Here is a 21845-nt window from a genome sequence, read left to right on the forward strand (position 1 = left end):
TTCCACTTTCTCACCAGACACCTTCCTCTTTCCAAATCTGACTATATTCTTTTTTTTTTTTTTATTTTACAACACCATTCAGTTCAATCTGACTATATTCTTATTAGGTAGAATTTAGATATAAGTGGCGGAGCAAGGAGGCTTGGAGAAAACGTTCTATTGTTTAATCTTAGTGCGTGACAAAAGGATATTTAGATCAACACATAGTCACAAGATCAGGTTATGTGATCTTATATTGGATTATAAATTTAGAAGCAATCCTAGTTTAACTTATATATAGGTGAGAATATACACTGAGAGGAGGTGTACTTTTAAAATAGCCCATTTTAAAGCCACTGACCATAATGGGAAAAGATGAATGACATGACTAGATGACAAGGAAAAAGACTCACACCAAGAAGCAGCAGCAAAAACCATCCGCAAAATCAGCTTGATATTCTGACAGGTCCCATCTCTTGATGGTCCACTAATGTCAGGTGAGTGTATTCTTGCTTTAATAAACTTTGATATACTCTAATAAACTTCACTTGCTGACACTCCCTATGCATCTTGCTGAACTCCTTTTAGTGAGAATACAAGAACCAAGGGATGCTATATGGTCCTTATAGGTGGAACTATCAAATGTTCTAGAGTTGGAAGGATCTTAGCAGGTGCATGGTTCTCCCCTCTACTTTGCAACGGAGAAAACTGAACTATTCCTAAATAATGAAACTGCAGGTTCTACTGAAGGTCAATCAGATGCATATAATAGGACTGCAGCATGACCTTCACTATTTGCTCATCAAGGTCAGTTCTGATTCACTGACTATTTACTGTGGGAAGTCTTGCCATGCAATCTGTGGTTCATCAGTCAAATAAAGTTAGTGAGGACATGAGTGATGTGAGTGAAAAAGTTTTAGTTGATACCATTATGTGAACTGTAGCACAAAGTCCATTTCTTCTTTTTTGTTCACAGTGGAGTTCAGTTTCATTATTGCATTTTTAGTGTGATGACAATGGATGGAAAAATTAATGTCAAGATTGCTAATGGGTCTTTTAGAAGCCTGGTAAGCAGAGTGCTACTGTTCTCTGGCACCCGGCCCAGAGATTGCCAAAAGGGAGTCTTGCTTCTTAGATAGTTTTTCTGCCTTATAGTATAGTTTACACAGAACATAGTTCAAAAGGGAAGTCAAGACTAACAGCTATGAGCTGTAGAAAGTCAATGGTCAGAGAGTGTTGAGACTATTGTCTAAAGTGAGTGGACATTAGCAGTAGTTGGGAATGAAGGTGAAAAGTATCAAAGCAGCTGGCACTTGCAATGAGTGGTCATCAGTCACTAAAGCTGGGACCTCTGAGCATTATTTTAATGAATCTTAATTCCCCAGAGAAACTTCCTTGAATCCTTCACAAAAAGACAAATTAGGTGCCTAGACAGAGCGTGTCTAAATTATGTCTGAACAGAAAGAGTATGAGTTCTAGTCCAAGTAAGCATCCTATAACTGTTACTGATGGTGTGTGGCCCGAGATTTGGGATCGAAGACTAGAAAGTATGATAATGAGAACCAAAAAAGATGTAAAGAAATTTTAGAACATAAGTTCAGAGAAATGGTCTCTACATTTGACAGTCAGTCAAACATTTCTTGATCATTATCTCTGCATTAAGATGGAGGTGAAGAAAAATAACCACAGGCACCTTAGCTCTTTCCTTCTCTCCCTTCATGTAGTGTTAACTACTTCCAGTTGTTGTTTCTGGAAAGCAACAACTCAAATCCATGAATTAGCATACTGAATTCCAGACAAAGTTTAGCTAGTGAATAAAGAGTCTTTGCTGTGTACAGCCCCTCACCAATATCTTCCTTGTAAAAGTAGGATCTGCCTTTTGAGACATTTCTGACATCTTTCTCTCTACATCTTTTGCTTTAATTTACTGAGATGTCTAATTTTTTCAAATAGAAATATCATATCTTTCCTGAGAAAATGGAAGTGAGAGTATATGTTTGTATTTGTATCAGATTCTCTGAAAAGATATACCCTTATACTTATTCACTCAACAATTATATACTGTCAGTTACCTATAGTTGCTGCTGTAGTCATTAGATATTTAAAATGAACAGAATTGGTAATTGCCCCTATAAAGAGTGCATTCTGGCATAGAGAGAACAGAAAATAAAGATACAAATAGGTAATATATCTTTCAGATATTACAAAAAAACACATGATGATGGGACAGGGCAGGCTCTTATAATATATATAATATATATGTCTTCATATAATCCAGACAGGTTTATAAGTAAAGGAAGAGTATTTACCAAAGTTGCATGGCTTTTTTGAGGACATAGAGTCAAAGGATGACATAGAGCACTTGCCTAGCATGTACAAGGTTCAACACCAAATGGATATCTCCAACATCAAACAAATGAACAAACAAACTAAGGAAAACAACATCAACAAAAAATACCCCAAACCAGACCATAAAGTCTAGAAGACAGGCCAATATGTTTGAAACATGAATTAGTCAGCTTTTGTTAGTGTAATGAAATCCTTGAGGCCACATACTTTGTAAAGAAAATAGATTTATTTCAGTTGACATGGTCACAAAGCATGGAAAAACCTTTTGCAAGTTTTCCTACCCTGTTTTTACATTATTTTATTGTAGGATTATGTGTGTATCTCTCTCTATGCATGCTCTATCTCCCTCCCAATATAAAGCAACCAAGATTTAATCATGGCTCTCTAATCTCTGACCTTATTTCATCACTTTCAAAAGTCTCCACCTCCAAACACAATGGTTGGCTTACATCTCTATCCTTTTCCTTCCATTAACCTAGAACATTGGGAACAAACTCATGTGTGAGTTGACATTTCAAGGTATAGCAGAACAGATGAATATTAAATTTGATAAGAAGATTTTGGAGAGGAGTTAGAGATGGACAGTAAACCATGCAGAGCCTTTCTCAGCCAGATATAAAGACTCTGAAATGTATTCTGAGTGAGGTGGGACACTATCACAGAGTTTGGAAGAGGACATCTAGTAGTTAGGGAAGACTTGCCCAGACAGTGTTTTCTGGAAAGGGGAGGACCAAGGTACTAATGAACTCACAGCAGCTGTGGTTGTCTGCACAAGACCTGTATAAGATCAAGCCAATCAGCATTCTGTGGCTTACTTTGGGGAGTAACTGGTAAGCATTCACCTCAACTGAGGAGTACTGATAGTTGGTGGCTGCTGGAGGAAGGAAAGTCAGTTTTCTTTAGTGATGTGACCTCCCAATAAATCAACCACATTCCAGTGATTGGCCTAACATCCACGATTATGTGGTCAGTATACATTTAACTCAGTGAGTTATTAAAAAATAAAAAGAGAACACAAATTTAGGAGAGGGATATATAAGTGTGTGGTGGATCTCTGGAGGAGTGGGGGTGACCATAGAATACTTTGCATGCATGTATGAAATTCTTGAAGAATTAATAAAAATATTTTATATAGCAGAAAAAAGTAATAAACAATAACAAGAAAAACACGTATATTAGTGTTTCTGTTGTAGAACACTCAGAGAACTCTTCTATAGGGAGGAACATTGTCTATTTTAGTGTTTTTGCAATATGTTTGCACCAAGGAGAAGATTTTATATCTCATTCTGGTTAGGTGTTTGTCTGAGATAATTAAAGTATCATAAAGTTATTAATGACTCTGATGTTATTGATACATTATATGAAACATAAACCAATTAGATATCAAGAAGAAAAAAATTTTCCTTGAGAGGATTTAATTACTTATCTCACAATAATTTTGCCATAAACTTATTTTCATGTTACAAAAATTGAGACATTTGAGCAGACTGATGTCTGAACCAGTGAATGTGCTTTGGTTGTCATGACAGAAGGGAACCTTTCCTTAGAAATAAAATGATTTAGAGGGTTTTGAGTAGCTTACTAATCAATGAAGTCAGAAAGGAATCAGAATCAAGGCTTTTGGAGTGGAGGAGGTGAGCAGGTGGTGGGCTCAGGAGCTGCAACTCTCTTCACGAGTTTTCGAACACCACCAATAGAATTAATGAGATCTCAACTTACCCTTTGCTCTGGGTCACTCTCAAAGCTTCAGTCTGTGACCTAGGGTATGACATGACAAGGAGTCTCGATTGGTAGGCTGCTCATCTCTGTCCAGTGAGGAAGAACTCTTCAATTAAGGTCTGTTGACAAAAGCAAGTGTGGAGGATACTGGCTAGCTAGCATTCTATAAAACTCAGGATCTTAGTTCCACTGCTTCTTTGCTTGTCATTCTTTCACTAATTTTAGCCCATTTTTTTCTACTCTTGTCTCTTGTACATGTGCTTTGTCATGTACTTAATATTATAATCAAGTTTAATCTATAATAGCCTGTAAGGTTAGTGAACCCCTCAACCGTTTACTTAGCCAATTCTAAATTGCTGGATATTTAGATTGTTGCATAGAAATTTATTATCAAAGCTATAGGAAACAGAAATATCTTATGAGAACCCGCTTAAAGATATAATGTTTCTATCCCTGCGTGTCTGACCTATCTTATGGTGCTTGTAGAACAGAGTTTAATATATATCAAGTCCAACTTCCAGAAGTGCATAAACAAAAGCAATTTCATCACATGTTGGAAAACAGGGTGAGCCTCATTCTCTTGAAGACTGACAGCTTGCTCTTTGTTTACCAGGTGGCAAGTTGATTTTCATGGAGCCAGGACCCATCGAGCTCAGAGCCCACTCCATCCTTATTACAGATGGTGGAGAGCTCCATATCGGATCTGAAGACAAGCCTTTCCAAGGCAAAGCTCGGCTCAAACTCTACGGAAGTTCCTACTCTACTCCCTTCTTTCCCTATGGAGTGAAGTTCCTGGCTGTGAGGAATGGAACTCTTTCCCTGCATGGTAAGGAGCAGAAAACTCACAAAGGAAACTGAAATGGGGCTGTTTCTAGCAAATATGTGGACAATGATCATCAATAAATTATTTAAAAAGTCTAGTTATTAGTTGTTGAGGCAGAAGGTCAGTTATTGCATAACACTATGTCCTTAAATGACATATCTAATTATTATTATCTGTGGCAGACTATGCTATGGTCCTGCAAGGGGACTGGATACCTACACTCACCATCAGATGGCTTTCAACATCTTTCTTAGCCATATTCCCTGTCCCACTGAGGGTGAGCTTAGCCAAAGACATCCTCTGGTTTGATAAATATGGGAGCAAAAATAATGTACTTCATGGGCAAGTAGAGGTTTTAAAAGCTATTGTGATTCTTTATTCATTTGTCTCCTGTCTTCCACTTGAGAATAGCCTGTGCTAGGTATGGGCAATTCTATCAGCTTGGAACCCTGTATAAAAACAACATAGGCTAGAGGTGATGATTACAGTTGCATATGTCCATGAAGAGTAAAGCCTTTTTTGAAGCAAGCCATTGAGACTGACATTGGTAATCATTATTTGACTCAGTGAAAACCGACCGACAATTATTTAGAGGAAACTAGTATTTCTCAGCAGCTAATATCCTGGCATCACAGACCAAGTAAAGACAACTCCACTTTGCGATTGTTCTCCTCTCCCTTTCACTCATCAATACCCATGAAGAGTTCAATTACAGATGTACTTAAAATTCCCTTACAGATGTGCCCGGTGTTCACGGCTTCCTAGGAAAAAACAATTTCTCCTTCAAGTTTTCTTGCTTTCTGATCACCTCATTTCATTTTGCAAACTGGCTGTTTCTTCCCTTAAGATATAAGCAATTCCTAAATGTGTATGATATTGATATCAACTGGAAAAATGTAAGAATTAAATGAGTGTTTCCGCAGATAATTGTATATATATTTGTTGTCTGGCCTTGGTCAAATCCAGAACAAAAGTGTGGGCTCCAGGGCTGGGGAGGTAACTCAGTGATATGGTATTTGCATAACATGGGTAAGACCTAGGATTTTAGCACCCCAAACAAAACCAAACAGAATGAAACAACCCTAGAATGTGGACCCCAGGTAGTAGCCTGATCTTAAGAGGCCTGACATCATCAACATCAGCATTTTTATATTGACATGACAAAATGAAACCTAGTTGTAATAGAAAAATTGTTTTAGATATGGGTTGAAGAATCTGATATCGTCCTCTGTCCTGGTTTTGTTACAAACCGTGTAATAATCATTGTCTGCACACACTCAAACTGCTCCGTGGCTTCTTTTCCATCTCACTCTAAGAGGAAACCAACACTGTTCCTCAGTGTTGTTGGCCCTGGGCCAGCCAAGTGCTTGAGAAACTGAGTATCAAACTTTGTCATTTTAAATACCAATAGCTTTCCTGGATGGGAAGTCGGAATTCCTGTCCCACTGGTTTTTACTACCAGATCTGTCCCCTAAGATCCATGCCTATCTTCTGCCTTTCCACACATTAGCTGTGGTCCCCAAGTGTTTCGTCCGCTGGCCACTTAGGCCACCTGCAGTGCTCCTGGCTTGACGCCTCTAAAAACTGGAATTGAAATGAGGAAAATGAGAACTTGTTCCGTGTATTTTCCCTCTTTGATTTGAACTTCCGTGTTCATGTGTAAATGCTCAATGAAGACATGCTATACCCTATGTGCCTGTATTTTAAAAGTTCCATGGACTCCTAAGCCTTTATAAATAAGGAAATGTCAAATTAAAGAAAATCTACAATGACATTGCCTATGTTCAATATGGCACAGTCACAGCTGAGTAAATACTGTTAGTAATAATAATATGTTTCAAAATTTTGTGAATTAAGAGGAATATTCCTAGTGTGTCTATGTGATACTCTTGGATCACAATGAGGCGGGACTTTTCTCCGTTTCTCTTTTTTATTTTGTTTTCTCCTCTTGTCTACTTTTGTATTTCCTTTATGTTTGTTCCCCTTCCTCCTCCTGCTCATCTTCTCTCACCTCTCTTATATTTTCAGACCTTTTATCAACATTTTAATCATCCTCAAAGCCCTTCCCACAATACATGTCCAGAACCTCACCCAGAATGCAGACTCTGAGCATGGGACATGGCAAAATCCAATCTATGCTTCCTCTGATATGATAATTCTGTACCTCATTCATCTGAAATAAATAGTCCATGAGAAAAAAGCTTGGGCAGCTGGGTAAGAAGGTATCCTTTCCTCTCCCATCCATCAGAGCATCACAGTCACATGTGTCCTTCTTCAATCCTCTTTCTCCATCTCTCACCACCTGAGGTCTGGAGTAGATTCTTCTTGAGGCATGGTGGGGTATCATGGTTAAAATCATTATGTAATTTTACTGACCTTTTTTTCCCAGGGCAAAGGTGGGTGCATTAGAAACAAACTAATTTTCTTTTGCTGTCAAAGATCCAAAAAGTGAGCAGCTTGATTCACTGCCTTCTGCGCAGAAAGTCCCTAATGAGGTGACATCCACTCAGTGTTCCAGGAAAGATGGAGTGAGGAGATTAACCAGCTTTGGCGAATCTCATAGGACTAATCCAGGGAGAGTTTTGAAGTCTAGCTTTCTGACTCTGATGCAGTTGGTCACAGGGTTGAGGAGGAATATGCTTATCAGAAGGAACTTCATGTGCATTGAATCAGTGACTGACCTGGGAGATTCGCTGGTACACTGAACATTGTGGAATTAGAAACTGGCTTAGATATGTTGGGTTTCAGTTGTGATTTTGAACAAGTTAATTTCTATAAAACCAGTAAACATGGTCATCATCCTATACTACTTACAAGGGGGGTTAGAGCAGTGGACAGACAACTCACAGTGTTCATTCTACTGCTTTCTTCATATTCTGCTTATACTTCTCGTTCTTTTTCCATACCTACAGGGGATACAGTGCCAGGTAGCTCATATTAGGAAATGTTGAGGGGACAGCAATTTCTAATTGAACATGTGGCATGTGGCCCACTCTGCCTTCCATTTTCTCATCTTATTAATTAATATCCTTTTTCATCAGCCAGAGAAGATTTAGCCTTGGAGCTCATGAGGCAACAATACTCCCAGGCACCTTCTGTTCCATTCCCACCACCCAGGGGACACCTTTAGATTTTAATCTCTTGTGGTACAGTTGCTTTCCAGCGCAGGACAATCACCACTCCTAGGTGTGGTTACAATGAAGTCACAGAAAACAATTGCATGTAGCCAGAAGGCGGACACTGTCCAGCAAATGGAGTCCTTTGCAGACTTGATTCCTAGCATCTAGGATTGAGGGGATTGATGGATTCTAATTTAACTCTAGCATAGGTCATATGGAATCATACAACTGGGTCAGCGTGTCAATCATATCAGTCTCCCCAGCGCTTCCCTCCTGGCTTATTCTTCATTACTGCCCTTTGTAACCCTTCTGCTCCAGCTGATTTTCACCACAGATTAAACTTGCTAGGCAAACAGGCTTTGCTGTTCGGCGATCACAGGAACGCTGGGGTTGGAAGCCCATTTCATGGCTTTGTTCTGATGCAGGAAAACGACAGACTTTGGCATTCACACACACACACACACACACACACACACACACACACACACACACACGCACACGGCAGTCTCCTTTCCTGTGTGTTTGAGAATGAATCAAGGCAAGGTATGCAGGAAGGGGGTGCTGATGGTTTAGTAACTGTCACCGGCTCACTCCGATATGTTAATATGACCAAAGGGTCCAGGGCTGGAAGTCTGCGGCTTGAGCATTTGGAGTCAAGAAAGAAAATCTACTCTCGCCTTTTGCTTTGGCCACACTCTGCCAGTGCGGTTTCGCCGCCCAAACTGAGTGCCAATCACTTGTCACTTTTCAAAGAGGTCGTGTCAGCCTGGGCAACTTGAATTTTTGACAATGTAATTACGGCTCTTGCCTCCACAGTGGGGGGCTGAGCAGGCCAGAGAGGATTTTATTGATTGTTCAGCAGGGAAATTTATCAATGTCTCTCATTTCATTTCTACTTCCTCCCTGAGAAATTTGGCTGACAGTTTCTTAGAAGAAAAGTAGTTTTACAGCCTTGACTGGACTTCCACCTCTGCCCTTTTCTAGGAATAATGAGATAGAGGCGTTACATAAAAATGGTGATTTCTGAGAAAAACTACTATGTGGCGCACGATTGAGGAAAATACTAGTGAAACTATTATGAGTGTAATGCTTCCCTAGGAATAAAAAAAAGGGGGGGTATTTATATGAATCACTCACTTTCCTTGTAGAGTTTCCAGAAATCTGTATTTCGGTTCCAAGGTTTGGACACATCCCATGCAGCACACTGTTGTTGTGGTTGCTAAGGAGGGGAATGCTATCCTTAAGCACAGTGTAGTGCTCACGGAGCAGCGCATAGCCGTGTGTTCCCGGTCAGTGATTTTCATACTGAGTTCCACAAAAACCACATTTCCTAAGAGAGCCCCCAGGGGCTCCATAAACAGGGGAATATTTGAGGTCAAGTAACAAAGCTTAAGCAGCTCAAGGAATCAATTCAGTGCCTTTATCTTCACTACCTGTTCAAAGTGATATTTCATTAGAAAGAAAAAGAGTTTCGCTGTAAAAGTTGTGATTAAAAGCTCCATTAAGGGGCCGGTGAAGCATGCCCACTCAAGCCTGGCAACCAGAGTCCTGTCTCTGGAACTTATGCAAAGGTTCGAGGAGAGAACCCACCCCACAAAGTTGTCCCTGACTTCCCGGCATGCTGCATGGCATGTGAACATCCTCTGAGTCATAAGTATATAATAAATAAGAATTCAAAGACTTTAAGCAGCTCTGTTAGGCATTCTTTTAATTGTGGAGTGTGGACCTTTTGGGCCCTCACTCTGCATGACTCCTTATCTCTTCCAAGCTGTTCTGCTGGAATGTGCTTTCTATGAAGTCTGGTCTTTGGTGTAGCACAGTCTTTCCTAGTACCAGTTTAATTTTTTAAAATTTATTCTATTTTTCTTTTCTATTTTTAAATCAACGATGTATTTTAACATCGTTATTCTCAGTCCCATCTGATCCATCATTTCTCATCCCGTCTCTTTGCCATCCAACACTCCTACCCTCTGCTTTTGTCCATCTTTTAATATTTTTTTTCTATATTTCATTCCCTTGGGCTGGAATATAAACTATTGCAATGGCATGGTAGTTTTTTTTTGTGTGTGGCTTTATTAATCTCAAACTGCTTGGTTAAAAAGAGAAACACCACAGAATCCCAGTGTAAATAACTTTAGATGGAAAAGGATTTATGTCTTCCTGTAATTAAACTGAAGATTGGGCAGGGAAGAAACTGGCCATGAGCAAGAGTGCCTCCAGTGCCCTCAATGCCAGCAGGACCCAGGCCCATGCTCACCTCCTCAGGTATGAATTGGCCCCTCTCTCTCCTGCTCCTTGTCATTGTCTTGCTTCATTTCTTTGGTATTCCTAGTTTTTCATAGACTTCTATTTTCTATTGCTGAAGAAAGGAGGAGTTATGTGTTCATAAAAAAAAAAGAAAAAAAAAAGAAAAAAAAGGGAAATGCTCATATGCTCTAGACATCTTAGTATCATGTATGGTAACCAGGAGATCAAGACTCTAATTGGCTCAGCTCATGCCACCATTTCACTGCTCACTCCTGTAGCACTCCTCAAGACCAAGAAAGTAGGGCCATGTGATAAGATGTCATTTTGCCTTAATCATGGAGGCTAGGGCAGTGTGGGTATATGGGGTATATTTGTGTGTGTGTGTGTGTGTGTGTGTGTGTGTGTGTGTGTGTGTGTGTGTGCAAGGGCATGTTTGTGTGCAGTGATATTTTGGGACTCTGATCAGCAAAAGCAAGGGTTATAGTCAGTCCTTGAAAGGATTCTATTACTGAGCAAACAAATCCATGGATGTCTTCTACATAGATTAAACTAAAACTTGGGTTTTTTTGATGTATTTGTTCATTTTTGAAATCTCAAGGCTTCAGGTGCCGAAAAATGTAGAGGCAGAAAAATTCAAGGATGGTACATTTGGGCCACATTGGCCAGAAAAACACAATAGGATCATGAAAGCAAAAATGCCATTGAGTTTATAATATAACCCTTAAAACACAGAGGATTTGTATGGTTCATTTGTATAAACACATATGACACTACTAAAATCTTTTGTTTTAATTTAATCCAAAATTTGAACCGTTAAGTCCCCCTGAAAGAATGGTAAGGTTCTATTTCTTGGAAGGGCCTTATGGAATCTAATTTTCTAGTATATGTTATAGGTTTTCCATTCCTTCTCTCCCCTCTTCCCCCCTCCTCCTCCTCACTTCCTGCTCCTGGGATGTTAGCTTTCCTCACTTCTCTATTTAAGAAGCTTTCTACCTTCTCTAGCATTTACCACCATATAAATGAGCCTCAGCCTCTCTGGTGTATAAACCTCCAGAATGGAAGAGATCCGATTTAGGGCTATCTGGGAGATGAAAACATTCTGGCCAGAACAATTTATTTTTCCTTCTGATTGCTATCTTTATTCATATTCTGATGTGCCACTTTTTGTCTTGTACTTTAACAAAACTGTCCAGTCGATTGCCCACTTTTAAAAAGTCAGTGCTCATTTGTCCAGTTATAAGTCTCCAGTCTCCTATCCATTTCATATACCCTTTCTCTTTCTTCAGGCCTCTAGCTCGAGGCACTCAGAGTGGTAGAAACATGGGCCACAGTTGCATTTCCTCTCCTGTCTTCACTTTACATTCTATTGATGCTGGGCTGGTGGAGGAGGTAAGACATTGATCAGGCTTTTTACTGAATTCCCTTGTTGTTGGGCACTCTCTTGGACCATTCCCCAGTTTAGAAACCTCACTTGGGTATGCAATCTCTAGTTCCCACATTAGTGTTGGTCTTGGATACCATAGGGAAAGTTGACTCAACCAAACCTTCCCCTTCAGAATTCACTTGATCTAGAACAGTGGTTCTCAACTTTCCTACTGCTCTGACCTGTTAATACAATTTCTCATGTTGTGGTGACTCCCAACCATAAAATTATTTTCTTTGCTACTTAATAACTGTAATTTTGCTACTGTTATGAATTGGAATGTAAATATCTGATGTGGATGTGTGACCCTGTGAAAGGGTTGTTTGACCTCCAAAGGGGTTGTGACCCACAGGTTGAGAAACAGTCAGATCTAGATGATGTTTACAAATCCTTCCATCCTAAACATTTCTACTCATCTTCACTTTCTCTGCTCTCCACATATCTTTTCTATTTCCTTCCCTGAGAGGCATGAGCAACTCATCAATTATTGTGCACGTCTAGATGGCAAATCTAGGATGGAGGAGCTCGTCTTTAGGTCTTTCAGGCAGCTTACCAGTTATATTTCAGAAGGCTACTTTGTTTATTTGGAAGAAAGAACCTCACACCACCTTCTACACAGGAATGAGATCCGAAGTCCATGGCCAGCTTACCAGGCCTGATTCCTAAGGATTCTTTTTGAGTTTACTGTTTCTGGCATGGTGCCACCTGGCACACTGGCTTCTCCAGGAATGGCTACAAGTTAGATTAATATCCTTTTAATAGGTTCTAAGAAAACGTCTACTCTCTAAAATTTTATGGTTTCCAAATAACATCTAGCACTTGTTATCTGTATGTTCTATTTAGCTCCTTCTAGCAGGTTCTATTGGAGTAGAAATTCTTCTCAACTACTTGTTTGAAAAGTCAAGAAGATTGTAAATGGTTTGAAGGGGAGAACCAATGTCCTTCCCCTTGTATTTTGTTTTGTTTTAGTTAGGGCTTGGAAGCAATTTAGAGAGAAGAAAGAATGGAAGATAGGGGAAATTCAAGTGTAAACCATTGCTCCCTGTAATCATTTTTCTTCTTGTACTATGTACTGAACCTAGGAACTATGCATGTTAGGCAAGAACATTGTCACTGAACTGAATCCTTTGTCCTTTTCATTTTAGTTTTGTGACAGAGATCGACTAAGTTGCCAAGGTTGGTCTTAAACTTGATGTATAACCTGATGTGGTGGTTTGAATAAAAATGGCCCCCATAGGTCCATAGGGAGTGGCACTATTATGAATTGTGGTCTTATTGGAGTAGCGTTGGCTTGGAGGTCTCAGAAGCTCAAGCCACGCCTAGTGTTGCTCACCATTGATTCCTGCTGCCTGCCTATCCAGATGTAGAACTCTCAGCTCCTTCGCCCATGTCTGCCTGCATGCTGCCATGCTTCTGGCCATGATGATAATGGACTAAACATCTGAAGCTGTAACTCAGCCCCAATTAAATAGTTTCCTTTATAAGAGTTGCTGTGGTCATGGTGTCTCTTCACAGCAATCAAGCCCTAACTATGACACCTGGGCTGGCCTCAACTTTGTGACCTTCTTGCCTCAGACTTCCGAAGTAACTGGATACTGCTGTGTGCAGCTAATCCTTGCTGTTTCCTAACTGACCAGCTTGAGTACAGCCTTGGAGTTATAGTCGGGTGGAATGCTGTGATGGATCACAGTTCTATGCTTAAGAGAATTGAGTGTGGTGGAGTCCCCCCCTCAACATGGGAAACCAGGCATGTGACTAGTCAGTCTCCTTTCAGGGCAGATAAATACTGTGCCATATGACTTTGAAAACATGATCAATATCACTAACAAAAAATAAGATGGAAATTCCTCTCTGCTCTGTCTAATAGTACTTTTAAAAGGTCCCATGTACAATGGTTTTATGCAGTGGCAAAAACACATCCTCTGTAGTTTGTTGACAAGACAAGAGTGACCTTGGGCCAGTGCATATGAAAGGCTTCCCTAGTTTGATAGTAGAGATCACACTTGCAGGAACTTATTTAAGTGAACGTGTTTTTAAGGTCTTTTGATTTTAAGTGTTTGTGCGTAAATGTATATTGCTAATTGGAAATGAGAGTTAGCTTTTCAATAACCCAAGTACAGTGGGAACCCCACTTAGAAACACATTGTACGGCACTTCAGGTTTCTATATATACTTGAAAGTGTTGTCATTAGTCAGGTCTTTCTTGGTTGAAAGTGACAAAAAACCCAATTCAAACGAAAAATAAGGGCATTCACTGCCTCATCTAACGGAGGAAACTGTATCCAGGTGCTCTAATGCTGTCATTAAGACTGCTTCTCTGCAGTGCTGGGTTGGGCTTCCCCTTAAACTGGCTTCATTTACAGTTACACTCTATCCCGAAAGAGGCAGAAACAGGGATCCTGTGACTCCAGAAGAAGACATCACCTCTTTCCTAATGGCTGTTTGACCCTTGAGCAATCTCCTTTGTCCCAACAGTACCATTACACATCACTCTGTTGCCTGCCCTTAGCTTTTAATCTAGTCTGATAAATATATCACACAGGACTTATTTTTTATTGTTGTTTTATTTATTCCTTTGCTCCTGCCAGGAATATATGTACATCATGGGGACAGGTGTGTTTCATTATATTTTGTTATTGTTTCTGTTTATGACAAATTCCTATTGCCAAGAATACAGCTAACATTCATAATGGACTTTGGTAAATGTTCCAAGAATACAGCTAACACTCATAATGGACTTTGGTAAATATCCTAAGAATACAGCTAACACTCTTAACGGACTTCGGTAAATATTTGTTTCATGAACAGCTTAATGGGAAGCCTGAGCAAAAGGTTTAGAAGTGACTTTGGCTGCATTTGAATCATGGGCTGCTTGGATTATTGTCTGTGACAAAGGAGATGTTACTCTCAGTCTCAAGTGAGTCCTTGTTGGAACAATGGTATGGAAAGTCTTCCAGAACTACATGCCCTGAGATTGAGAAAAGATGGGTTTATAAATAAGAGGTGTTTTTTTTTCTACTATTGAAGATAAAGTACAGTAAAAATAGCTCACCCACCTTCTAAGTATTGAAATTTTTTTTTTTTTTTACTATTTTTACTCATTTAGAATTGCAAAAGGATTTAGCTATAGTGCCTATAGTAATATATTTAAAACTTGTCTAATTTGGCTGAGAAAAATTTCAGCAGCTTCACTAGGCAAAACTAAAACCATCAACACAAAGAAAAGAAAAGTCAGGTTTAAAATATACCGTGATGTTTAAAAGATTTGATTATGTATTTCAAGTGGCAGTAAAAGGAAAAGGTTGATTTTTAAGTAATTTCAGGCAGAGGGTCCCAGAGCACCTGAGTCCTGACCTGACCTGACGCTCTTCTGTACAAATATTTACATAGGAGGCAGTGACCAAAAAAGCATCCATCAACACCGAGCGTCAGGACTGGATTATAATTTTATATACTTATTCTTAAAAATCAATATATGTTATTTTTCCCTTTCCTTTCTCCCTTGGACCCCTCCTATATACCCCTCCTTAGTTCTGAAATTTATTGCCTCTTTTTCTCTAATTGTTGTAAGCACGAAGATCTAAATATAGAAATACAATTCACTTAGTTCCTATAATGTCACTTGTATATTTATTTGTTTTCAAGGCTCACCACTTGATATTGTATAACCAATCGGTGTGGTCTTCCCTGAGGAAGACTATTTCTCCAGCTTTCAGTATTCCACAATTGTCTGTAGTTCTTAGTCTGGGCTTGTTTTCATTGACCATGTTCAGGTCTTGTTTTGGTAGGAAACACTTGACACTTTATGGGTATATCTTCTCTTACAAAAGCATTTAGTAACATAAAAAGTATATTGCATATTGGCATACTAATTTAGCTGACATTACTCTTGCTGTGCAAACATTGCTGACTAACTACTCTGATTGTATCATAATAAACTCTTGATTTTTTAAAATATGGTCTGAATATTATGGAGAAAAGAGATATGCCAAGTAAATTGTATCAAAAACCATTATCAAAAATAAAATACAAAATGATTTTAAAAAGATTTGGTTCTAATTCAAGAAGAGAATTGTCATGGAGCAATGAAATGCCATGAGATGAATTATTTGTGTCTGAGCTGTGAACATAGGAGTGTTCTTTTCTTCCTTATCTTTAAGGCTGCTCACAGATCTGGAGACTTCATTGCTTGCAGATCTGGAGACTTCATTGCTTGCAGATCTGGAAACTTCATTGCTTGCAGGAAGGTCAGCCCAGCCAAGAAGGGCATAGAGCAAGTTCACCCTTGGGCTCAAGAGAGAGCTGGTCCAGGTACCTCTCTGTTTTAGAAAGAAGGTTCTAGGGAGCTATTTCCAGAACCCTCCCCTATCCCAGTGAGGATGAGAGAATAGAAAGATGAATCCTTAATTTAGTCTCATGACTCCTCCTTTACCTGGGACTGTGCCAAGAATTACCTAGTCAATGGCCATACTACATCTCTTTGTGTAATTGAGGGATGGGGAAGGGGAGGAGAGCCATGACTGTCACTCAGCTAATGACAAGGACATCCTTATTTTATATTGCAAGCAGAGTTATTGTTATGTTATAGATATCAGTTATGTGGGAGGATATTCAGATTCCAGGGAAGGCAAATTGGGAAGGCAGTTGTCAAATTAGAAATATATATATGCATGTTTACCTCTGAGCTACTTCCCTCTGAAAATTTAATTATTCATAGACGAAAGCAATAAAAACAGTACTTGAACTTTTCCTATATTTCTAAACTTTTTCTAAACTTATTCTTTTTATAATATTCCTCATGGATTAGTAATCAACTGTGGTAATCAGTTTTCTTGGGAAACTAAGTCATTTCACTACAGAGATTGAAAAGTCCCATGGTCAACCATCAACAAACTGGAGACCAAGAAGAACAGCTGTGTGCAATTCCTCATTCAAAAGACCGTGGACATCAAGAGAACTAATGGCTTAAGTTACATCTGAAAAGATGGCAGCCGAGTGAGCCTAGTGCTGAGAATTCATTCTGAGTCTGAAGACCAGATCGATATAACCAGTGTCTGTATCTAAGTATCCAAACGGAGTTCCCTGGATCTTAATTCCCTCACACTGTGGAAGGCAATTAATTTTACTGAATTTCCCAGTTTCAATTTTAATCTTATCTAGAAAATACCTTTACAGACACATCCAGAATAGTATTTAGCTGATGACTGGATACTCTGCAGTCCAAACAAGTTAAAACATAAAGTTATACATTACAGTCATCAATTTGTACCCACCCAACTGTTGCACGAATCCTAACTGGTCTTAATAAAAACCTGGAGCCAGATATCAGGGTGAAAGCTGAAAGATCAGAGAAGCAAGCCGCAGCCACAACCTCTTACCTCACCAATTTCACAGCCTGAAAGAGTGTTCCTGGCTCCTCCTGCCTTATATTCCTTTCTCTGACTAGCCATATCACTTCCTGTCTGAACCTTCCTAGTCCTGGGATTAAAGGTGTGTAATCCCAAATGCTGGGATTAAAAGTGTGTGCTACCACTACCTGGCTCTGTTTCTCCTTTAGACTGGATTAATCTCATGTAGCACAGTATGGCCTTGAACTCACAGAAATCCAGACAGATCTCTACCTCTGCTTCCTGAGTGCTAGGATTAAAGGTGTGTGCCACCACTGCCTGATCTATATTGTTAACTCTATGGGTGGCTCTGTCCTCTGTTCTTCAGGCAAGTTTTATTTCTTAGATTATAAACAATATATCATTACATCCTACTTTTGACAAATGGCTTTTTATCATATTATAGATATGTAATCTAGGAAGACACCAAATGTCTTCCTCTAGTATATGGCAGAATGACTCCTTTTTCCCAATGAACTTTACTTTGCTTAGCCATTGAGTACTTAGTCATTTTCAGTGATCAAACTTGAACTCTATAAGACTTTATGGGCTCACATCCCATCTCTATCATTACTTAGATGATGGAACTCAAAAAGTCACCTCCTAAGTGTTTCAGCTTCCATGTGTAGAATTGATGCCAAAATATTTTTTATGATAATATTGCATGAGACAAGGCCAATAAGACACAAAATACTGCTTAAGTTAGCAGGAATCAAGCAACTTACTATTCAATTTTTATTCTTGTTATATAGTTGCACTTTGATCTGATGAAATTGCTTCATTACTAATCCAAGATGGATACAGTTATTATTAATTTTTTTCTGTCAGCCACAATTCTGATTGCCATTCAAATACCTCTTTTGTTATCATTTTGCCCTTTACTAAGTGATTGTTTATTGTTGAACAACTTGTGAATTTGTGTTCTGTACACTTCTATTGTTATCACCTTAGTTTATTTTGGTGCTAATATAGCTTTTAGTTGCTGTTCTTATGACCTCTCCAGTTCATTCTCTGCCCTTGCACCAAGGCAAACTTTTAAAAACATAATTTGTTGCATTTTTAATCATGTTGATATTTGAAACTCTTCATAGCTTCTTATTGTTCCCATGATAAAGTCCAAAATGTCTCCTCTCACTATCATGCACTGTCTGACTTAGAAGCCGCCCATAGCTTCGGCCATCATCATTCTCCAGGAGAGTTTTCTTTTAGTTTATTGGCTGGTTAATATCGGTATGCTTTTACGTTTTTAAGTATCAAAAGGGACTCAGGCTAGTTAAGGAGATGAGAATCTACAAAGGCAGAACCTCCTTTTCAAACGGCATTCTTCCAATTGCATCATCAAAGCACAACTGTTAATAGCCTGGTCATGGAGTAGGAGGAATTGGGTATTATAGTCAGCATTTGTTGAAATTGGATTTTCCTTCTATCTTGGCACTTTATAGTTTTCAAAGCTGATTCACACCCTTTCCTCTCATCTATCTCTCGGAGCTCTGTGAAGCACGAAAGGCTGGGATTATGACTATTTCTTTCATTGTAGAAATGGTGAAACTTGGGCCTGGAAGGAGAGGTAACTAAAGTTCATTCTATCTTCTTCATGGACAGAAGAGGCACACAAGGGTTTTTCTGCTTTTTGTACATGTAGCTGGTCATTTACCTGTGCTAGAAAACCACACAGAGGGTAAGCCTTCTGGGTTCTGGAACCATCTTCTCAGTTTAATCCTTTTACGATATTTTGGGATCCCAAGTGGAGCATTATTCCTACATCTCCCTATGTAATACTCTTGACAAAGACAGGAAGAGTCTGTTCCCGGTTTTTCCTCCAATTTGTTATTTAGTCTTCAGTATTTTTTATGGGACTTTAATGTTTTTTATAATAACAAGTCTAAAGATATTTTCTGCATAATTCCTGCCTTAGGTATTGTGTTTAGAAAATCTTTCATATAGAAGAAACAATGTAGACATTTACATACTAGGTTCTCAGATCTTTTCCTTGTTTTAAATTATTTTCTTTCCATATTGTGTATTTAAATAGGTTTGGAAAGCTCTAGCCTATGGTCAAATCTGGTCCATTGTTTGCTTTTTTTTTTTTTAGAACAATTTTGTTGAAGCACAGTGACCCTTGTCTGTTGAGATTTTTATCTATGGTGGCTTTGTATGTCTGTAGCAAAACTGAGTAGTTATGCTAGAGACAACATTGTTTGTAGACACTAGACCCTTTAGCACCCAGCTCTTTTCATGAAAAGGTTGCTGACCTCGGCTTTAATTAATCTAGAATTAGCTAATACTGTTTGTTCACCTGTTACCTATTTTCATCCAACGGCTAGTAGTTTTCTGAACACTATTCACCAAAGTAATTATAATAATCTGAATGTAAACCTGAATTGTGTTTATGTTTCAATTGTCAGAACTCATGAGTATTGCTTTATTTGGTAAAAGGAGCCTTGCGAAGATGGATACGGTGGCACACACTTGAAATCTCAGCATTTGGGAGGGTAAGGCAGGAAGTTCCCAGGTTTGAAGCTATGTGGGCTGCAAAATTTGGCCTTGTCTCAGAAGGAGTAAAATGAGTAGGGAGACTTGGCAGATGTGATGAAATTGAAGATCTTGAAATGGGGCGATTCTGAATTACCCAGGTAGAATTCATGTAATCATCATGGTGATTTTAAGAAGGCTACAGGAGAAAAGTTGGAGAAGGGGAAATGATGATGGGAGTGGATATGAGTGATGTGTTTTAAATATGGACAAATGAGCTATAAGTCAAATACTTCACACAACCGTTGGAAGCTATAAAAGCCAGGGAACTAGATTTTCTTCTCAGAATTTCTAAAGTGGAGCAATGACGTAATGATGTGAAATTATTTTCAGCATTCTGTTTTTTTTTTTCTTTTTTAAGCTACAAGATAAAAACTGTGTTCCCAGGGTTGGGCTATAGCTCTTGCCTTGCATATTTAAGGCCCTAGGTTTAAGCCCCATTACTGCAAAGGAAAATTGTTTTCCCACTATATATAAAGAGAATTTGGGGGAAAAAAGCCTCAACTCTTAATGCTATTCTGTAGATCTTCAAGGTTGGCTCCTCAATGAGCACTTGCCTCCCTCATCTTTGTCACAAGATTTGTGGTGACCCAGACATCAGGGGCATCAGTGCCCACCAGCTTTGGCTTTTGGATCAGTGGCAGCAGTGGTGGGGTCTGTAGTAGTTTCAGCCATGACACTTTGCACATGATCCAGCGCTAGCATTATTATAACCCACAGAGGCACCTTGGTAACCTCACCTATGACCACGATCAGTTCACTAAGCAATAAGCACTGATGTATCCTTGATGTACTTCTTCCACCAGTTGAGCTTGGGGGCTGAGGAATAACTTAGTCTTTTAGATGGTACGCTTGAGCGACCAAGAACTGTAAGTCTGAAGGCTCTTCGATGACAGGATTAAGGTGGGCTTCATTTTCAAATGGCCAGTGGTGGATGGGTTGCCAGTGCCTTGGACAGTGTTAAGAATGATATCTTGTTAGAGACATGTTGAATGTTGAAGAAAATAGATCTGAAGGAGTTTGACTTTGATATCTCGTTGGGTATACATGACCTGGAAACCATGGCCAATGAGAGTCTGGCTTGTTAGATGGCACTTGTGATCTTTTGCTCCCATGCTGCACCTCTTTGCTCTGATGAGAAGTCGTCTTCTTCAGACTATGTATCCAGTTGGCTATGTTTGAGAAATTTTAGCAGAAAGTAACCATATTTCCCTTTTTCTTCTGAAAACCATTTCCCCAGGTCTGGTCCTCCAAACCAGATTACTCCTTCATAAACAAACAGTGAAAAGAAAGTATCTGAGGCAGTTAGAGGACCTTATCCCATTTCTAAGTTAATCTAATGGAAGATGCCTCACCCTAAAACAGCAGTAGCATGAGTGCCAAATCCTGCCTGCGCTCTACCCAGCACAGGTCCTCTGACTCTAATTGCTCTTCCCTTTTGTCTCTCTGCCCCATAACTTAGAACTGTCTTGAAGACGGTAGGTGTACAAGTAAAACAGGAGAAACTGGTCCCAAAGCTGAAAAATAAGGAGCATAACAGAGTATCAGTCATCAGCCTGTGCCCAGAGAAGAGGGTAGAGAGGGGGTTACTCACAGGTTAATATAAAGAGTTAGACATGAAAAACAAGATGTGAGAGAGAAGGCAGTCTATAGCCAGCTCAACCTGAACACACTCACACACAACTGCAAGAAAAGGTACAGTCTTTGATCAAGAGATCACTATCTTACCGGACAGATGAGTTCACAAAACAGAGAAGAAGGAAGTGAGGGTTGTGTGTACTTCTATGTAGCAGTCCAATGCTGAAGCCATATTGTAATAAATTCTTTTCTAATGAAAGCACAAAATTTCAAAGGAAAGACGTGCATAATTAAAGCAAAAAAAAACCCCCATACAATTATGTTCACATGTGAATATAAAAAGGAGTAAGAAAGACATGAATTAATATGTCATAAAATGCTATGAGCTATTTTCATTACCTTTCTCAACCCTGTATTTGTATGTGATATGCTTGTTTTTTCTAAATATAAACTGTTATTAAAAATTCTTCCTTTTAATCCTCACTGATATTCTAATTGACAGTATAAACCCACTTAGATGCTCACCAAAATGATTATCTACCCAAACAATGCTGCATGTAAAGTTTGACACAGCTTGGGAGCAGCAGATAAAAGAGGACATTTGAGACATTCCATAGAAGCCATGTAGAATTTGTGCCTAGGATTGAAGGATGTTCCAGTGATGGATGTAGCCAAATCATGGTGCTGGT

General features: G+C 39.1%; 1 protein-coding gene across 4 annotated transcripts in view; it reads left to right on the plus strand.

Annotated features, from left to right (window-relative positions):
- The window catches only part of Pkhd1 (PKHD1 ciliary IPT domain containing fibrocystin/polyductin), a 466475-nt gene that overhangs the window by 176416 nt on the left and 268214 nt on the right, over positions 1–21845 (plus strand). For all 4 annotated transcript variants that reach the window (XM_028868108.2, XM_037199703.1, XM_037199704.1 and 1 more), the window contains one exon: positions 4661–4873. In XM_028868108.2, the coding sequence (XP_028723941.2) occupies positions 4661–4873 (213 nt within the window). The remainder of the gene's footprint in view (positions 1–4660; positions 4874–21845) is intronic.

The sequence above is a fragment of the Peromyscus leucopus genome, chromosome 16_21 (assembly GCF_004664715.2).
Source record: "Peromyscus leucopus breed LL Stock chromosome 16_21, UCI_PerLeu_2.1, whole genome shotgun sequence".
In the NCBI taxonomy this organism is placed as follows: domain Eukaryota; kingdom Metazoa; phylum Chordata; class Mammalia; order Rodentia; family Cricetidae; genus Peromyscus; species Peromyscus leucopus.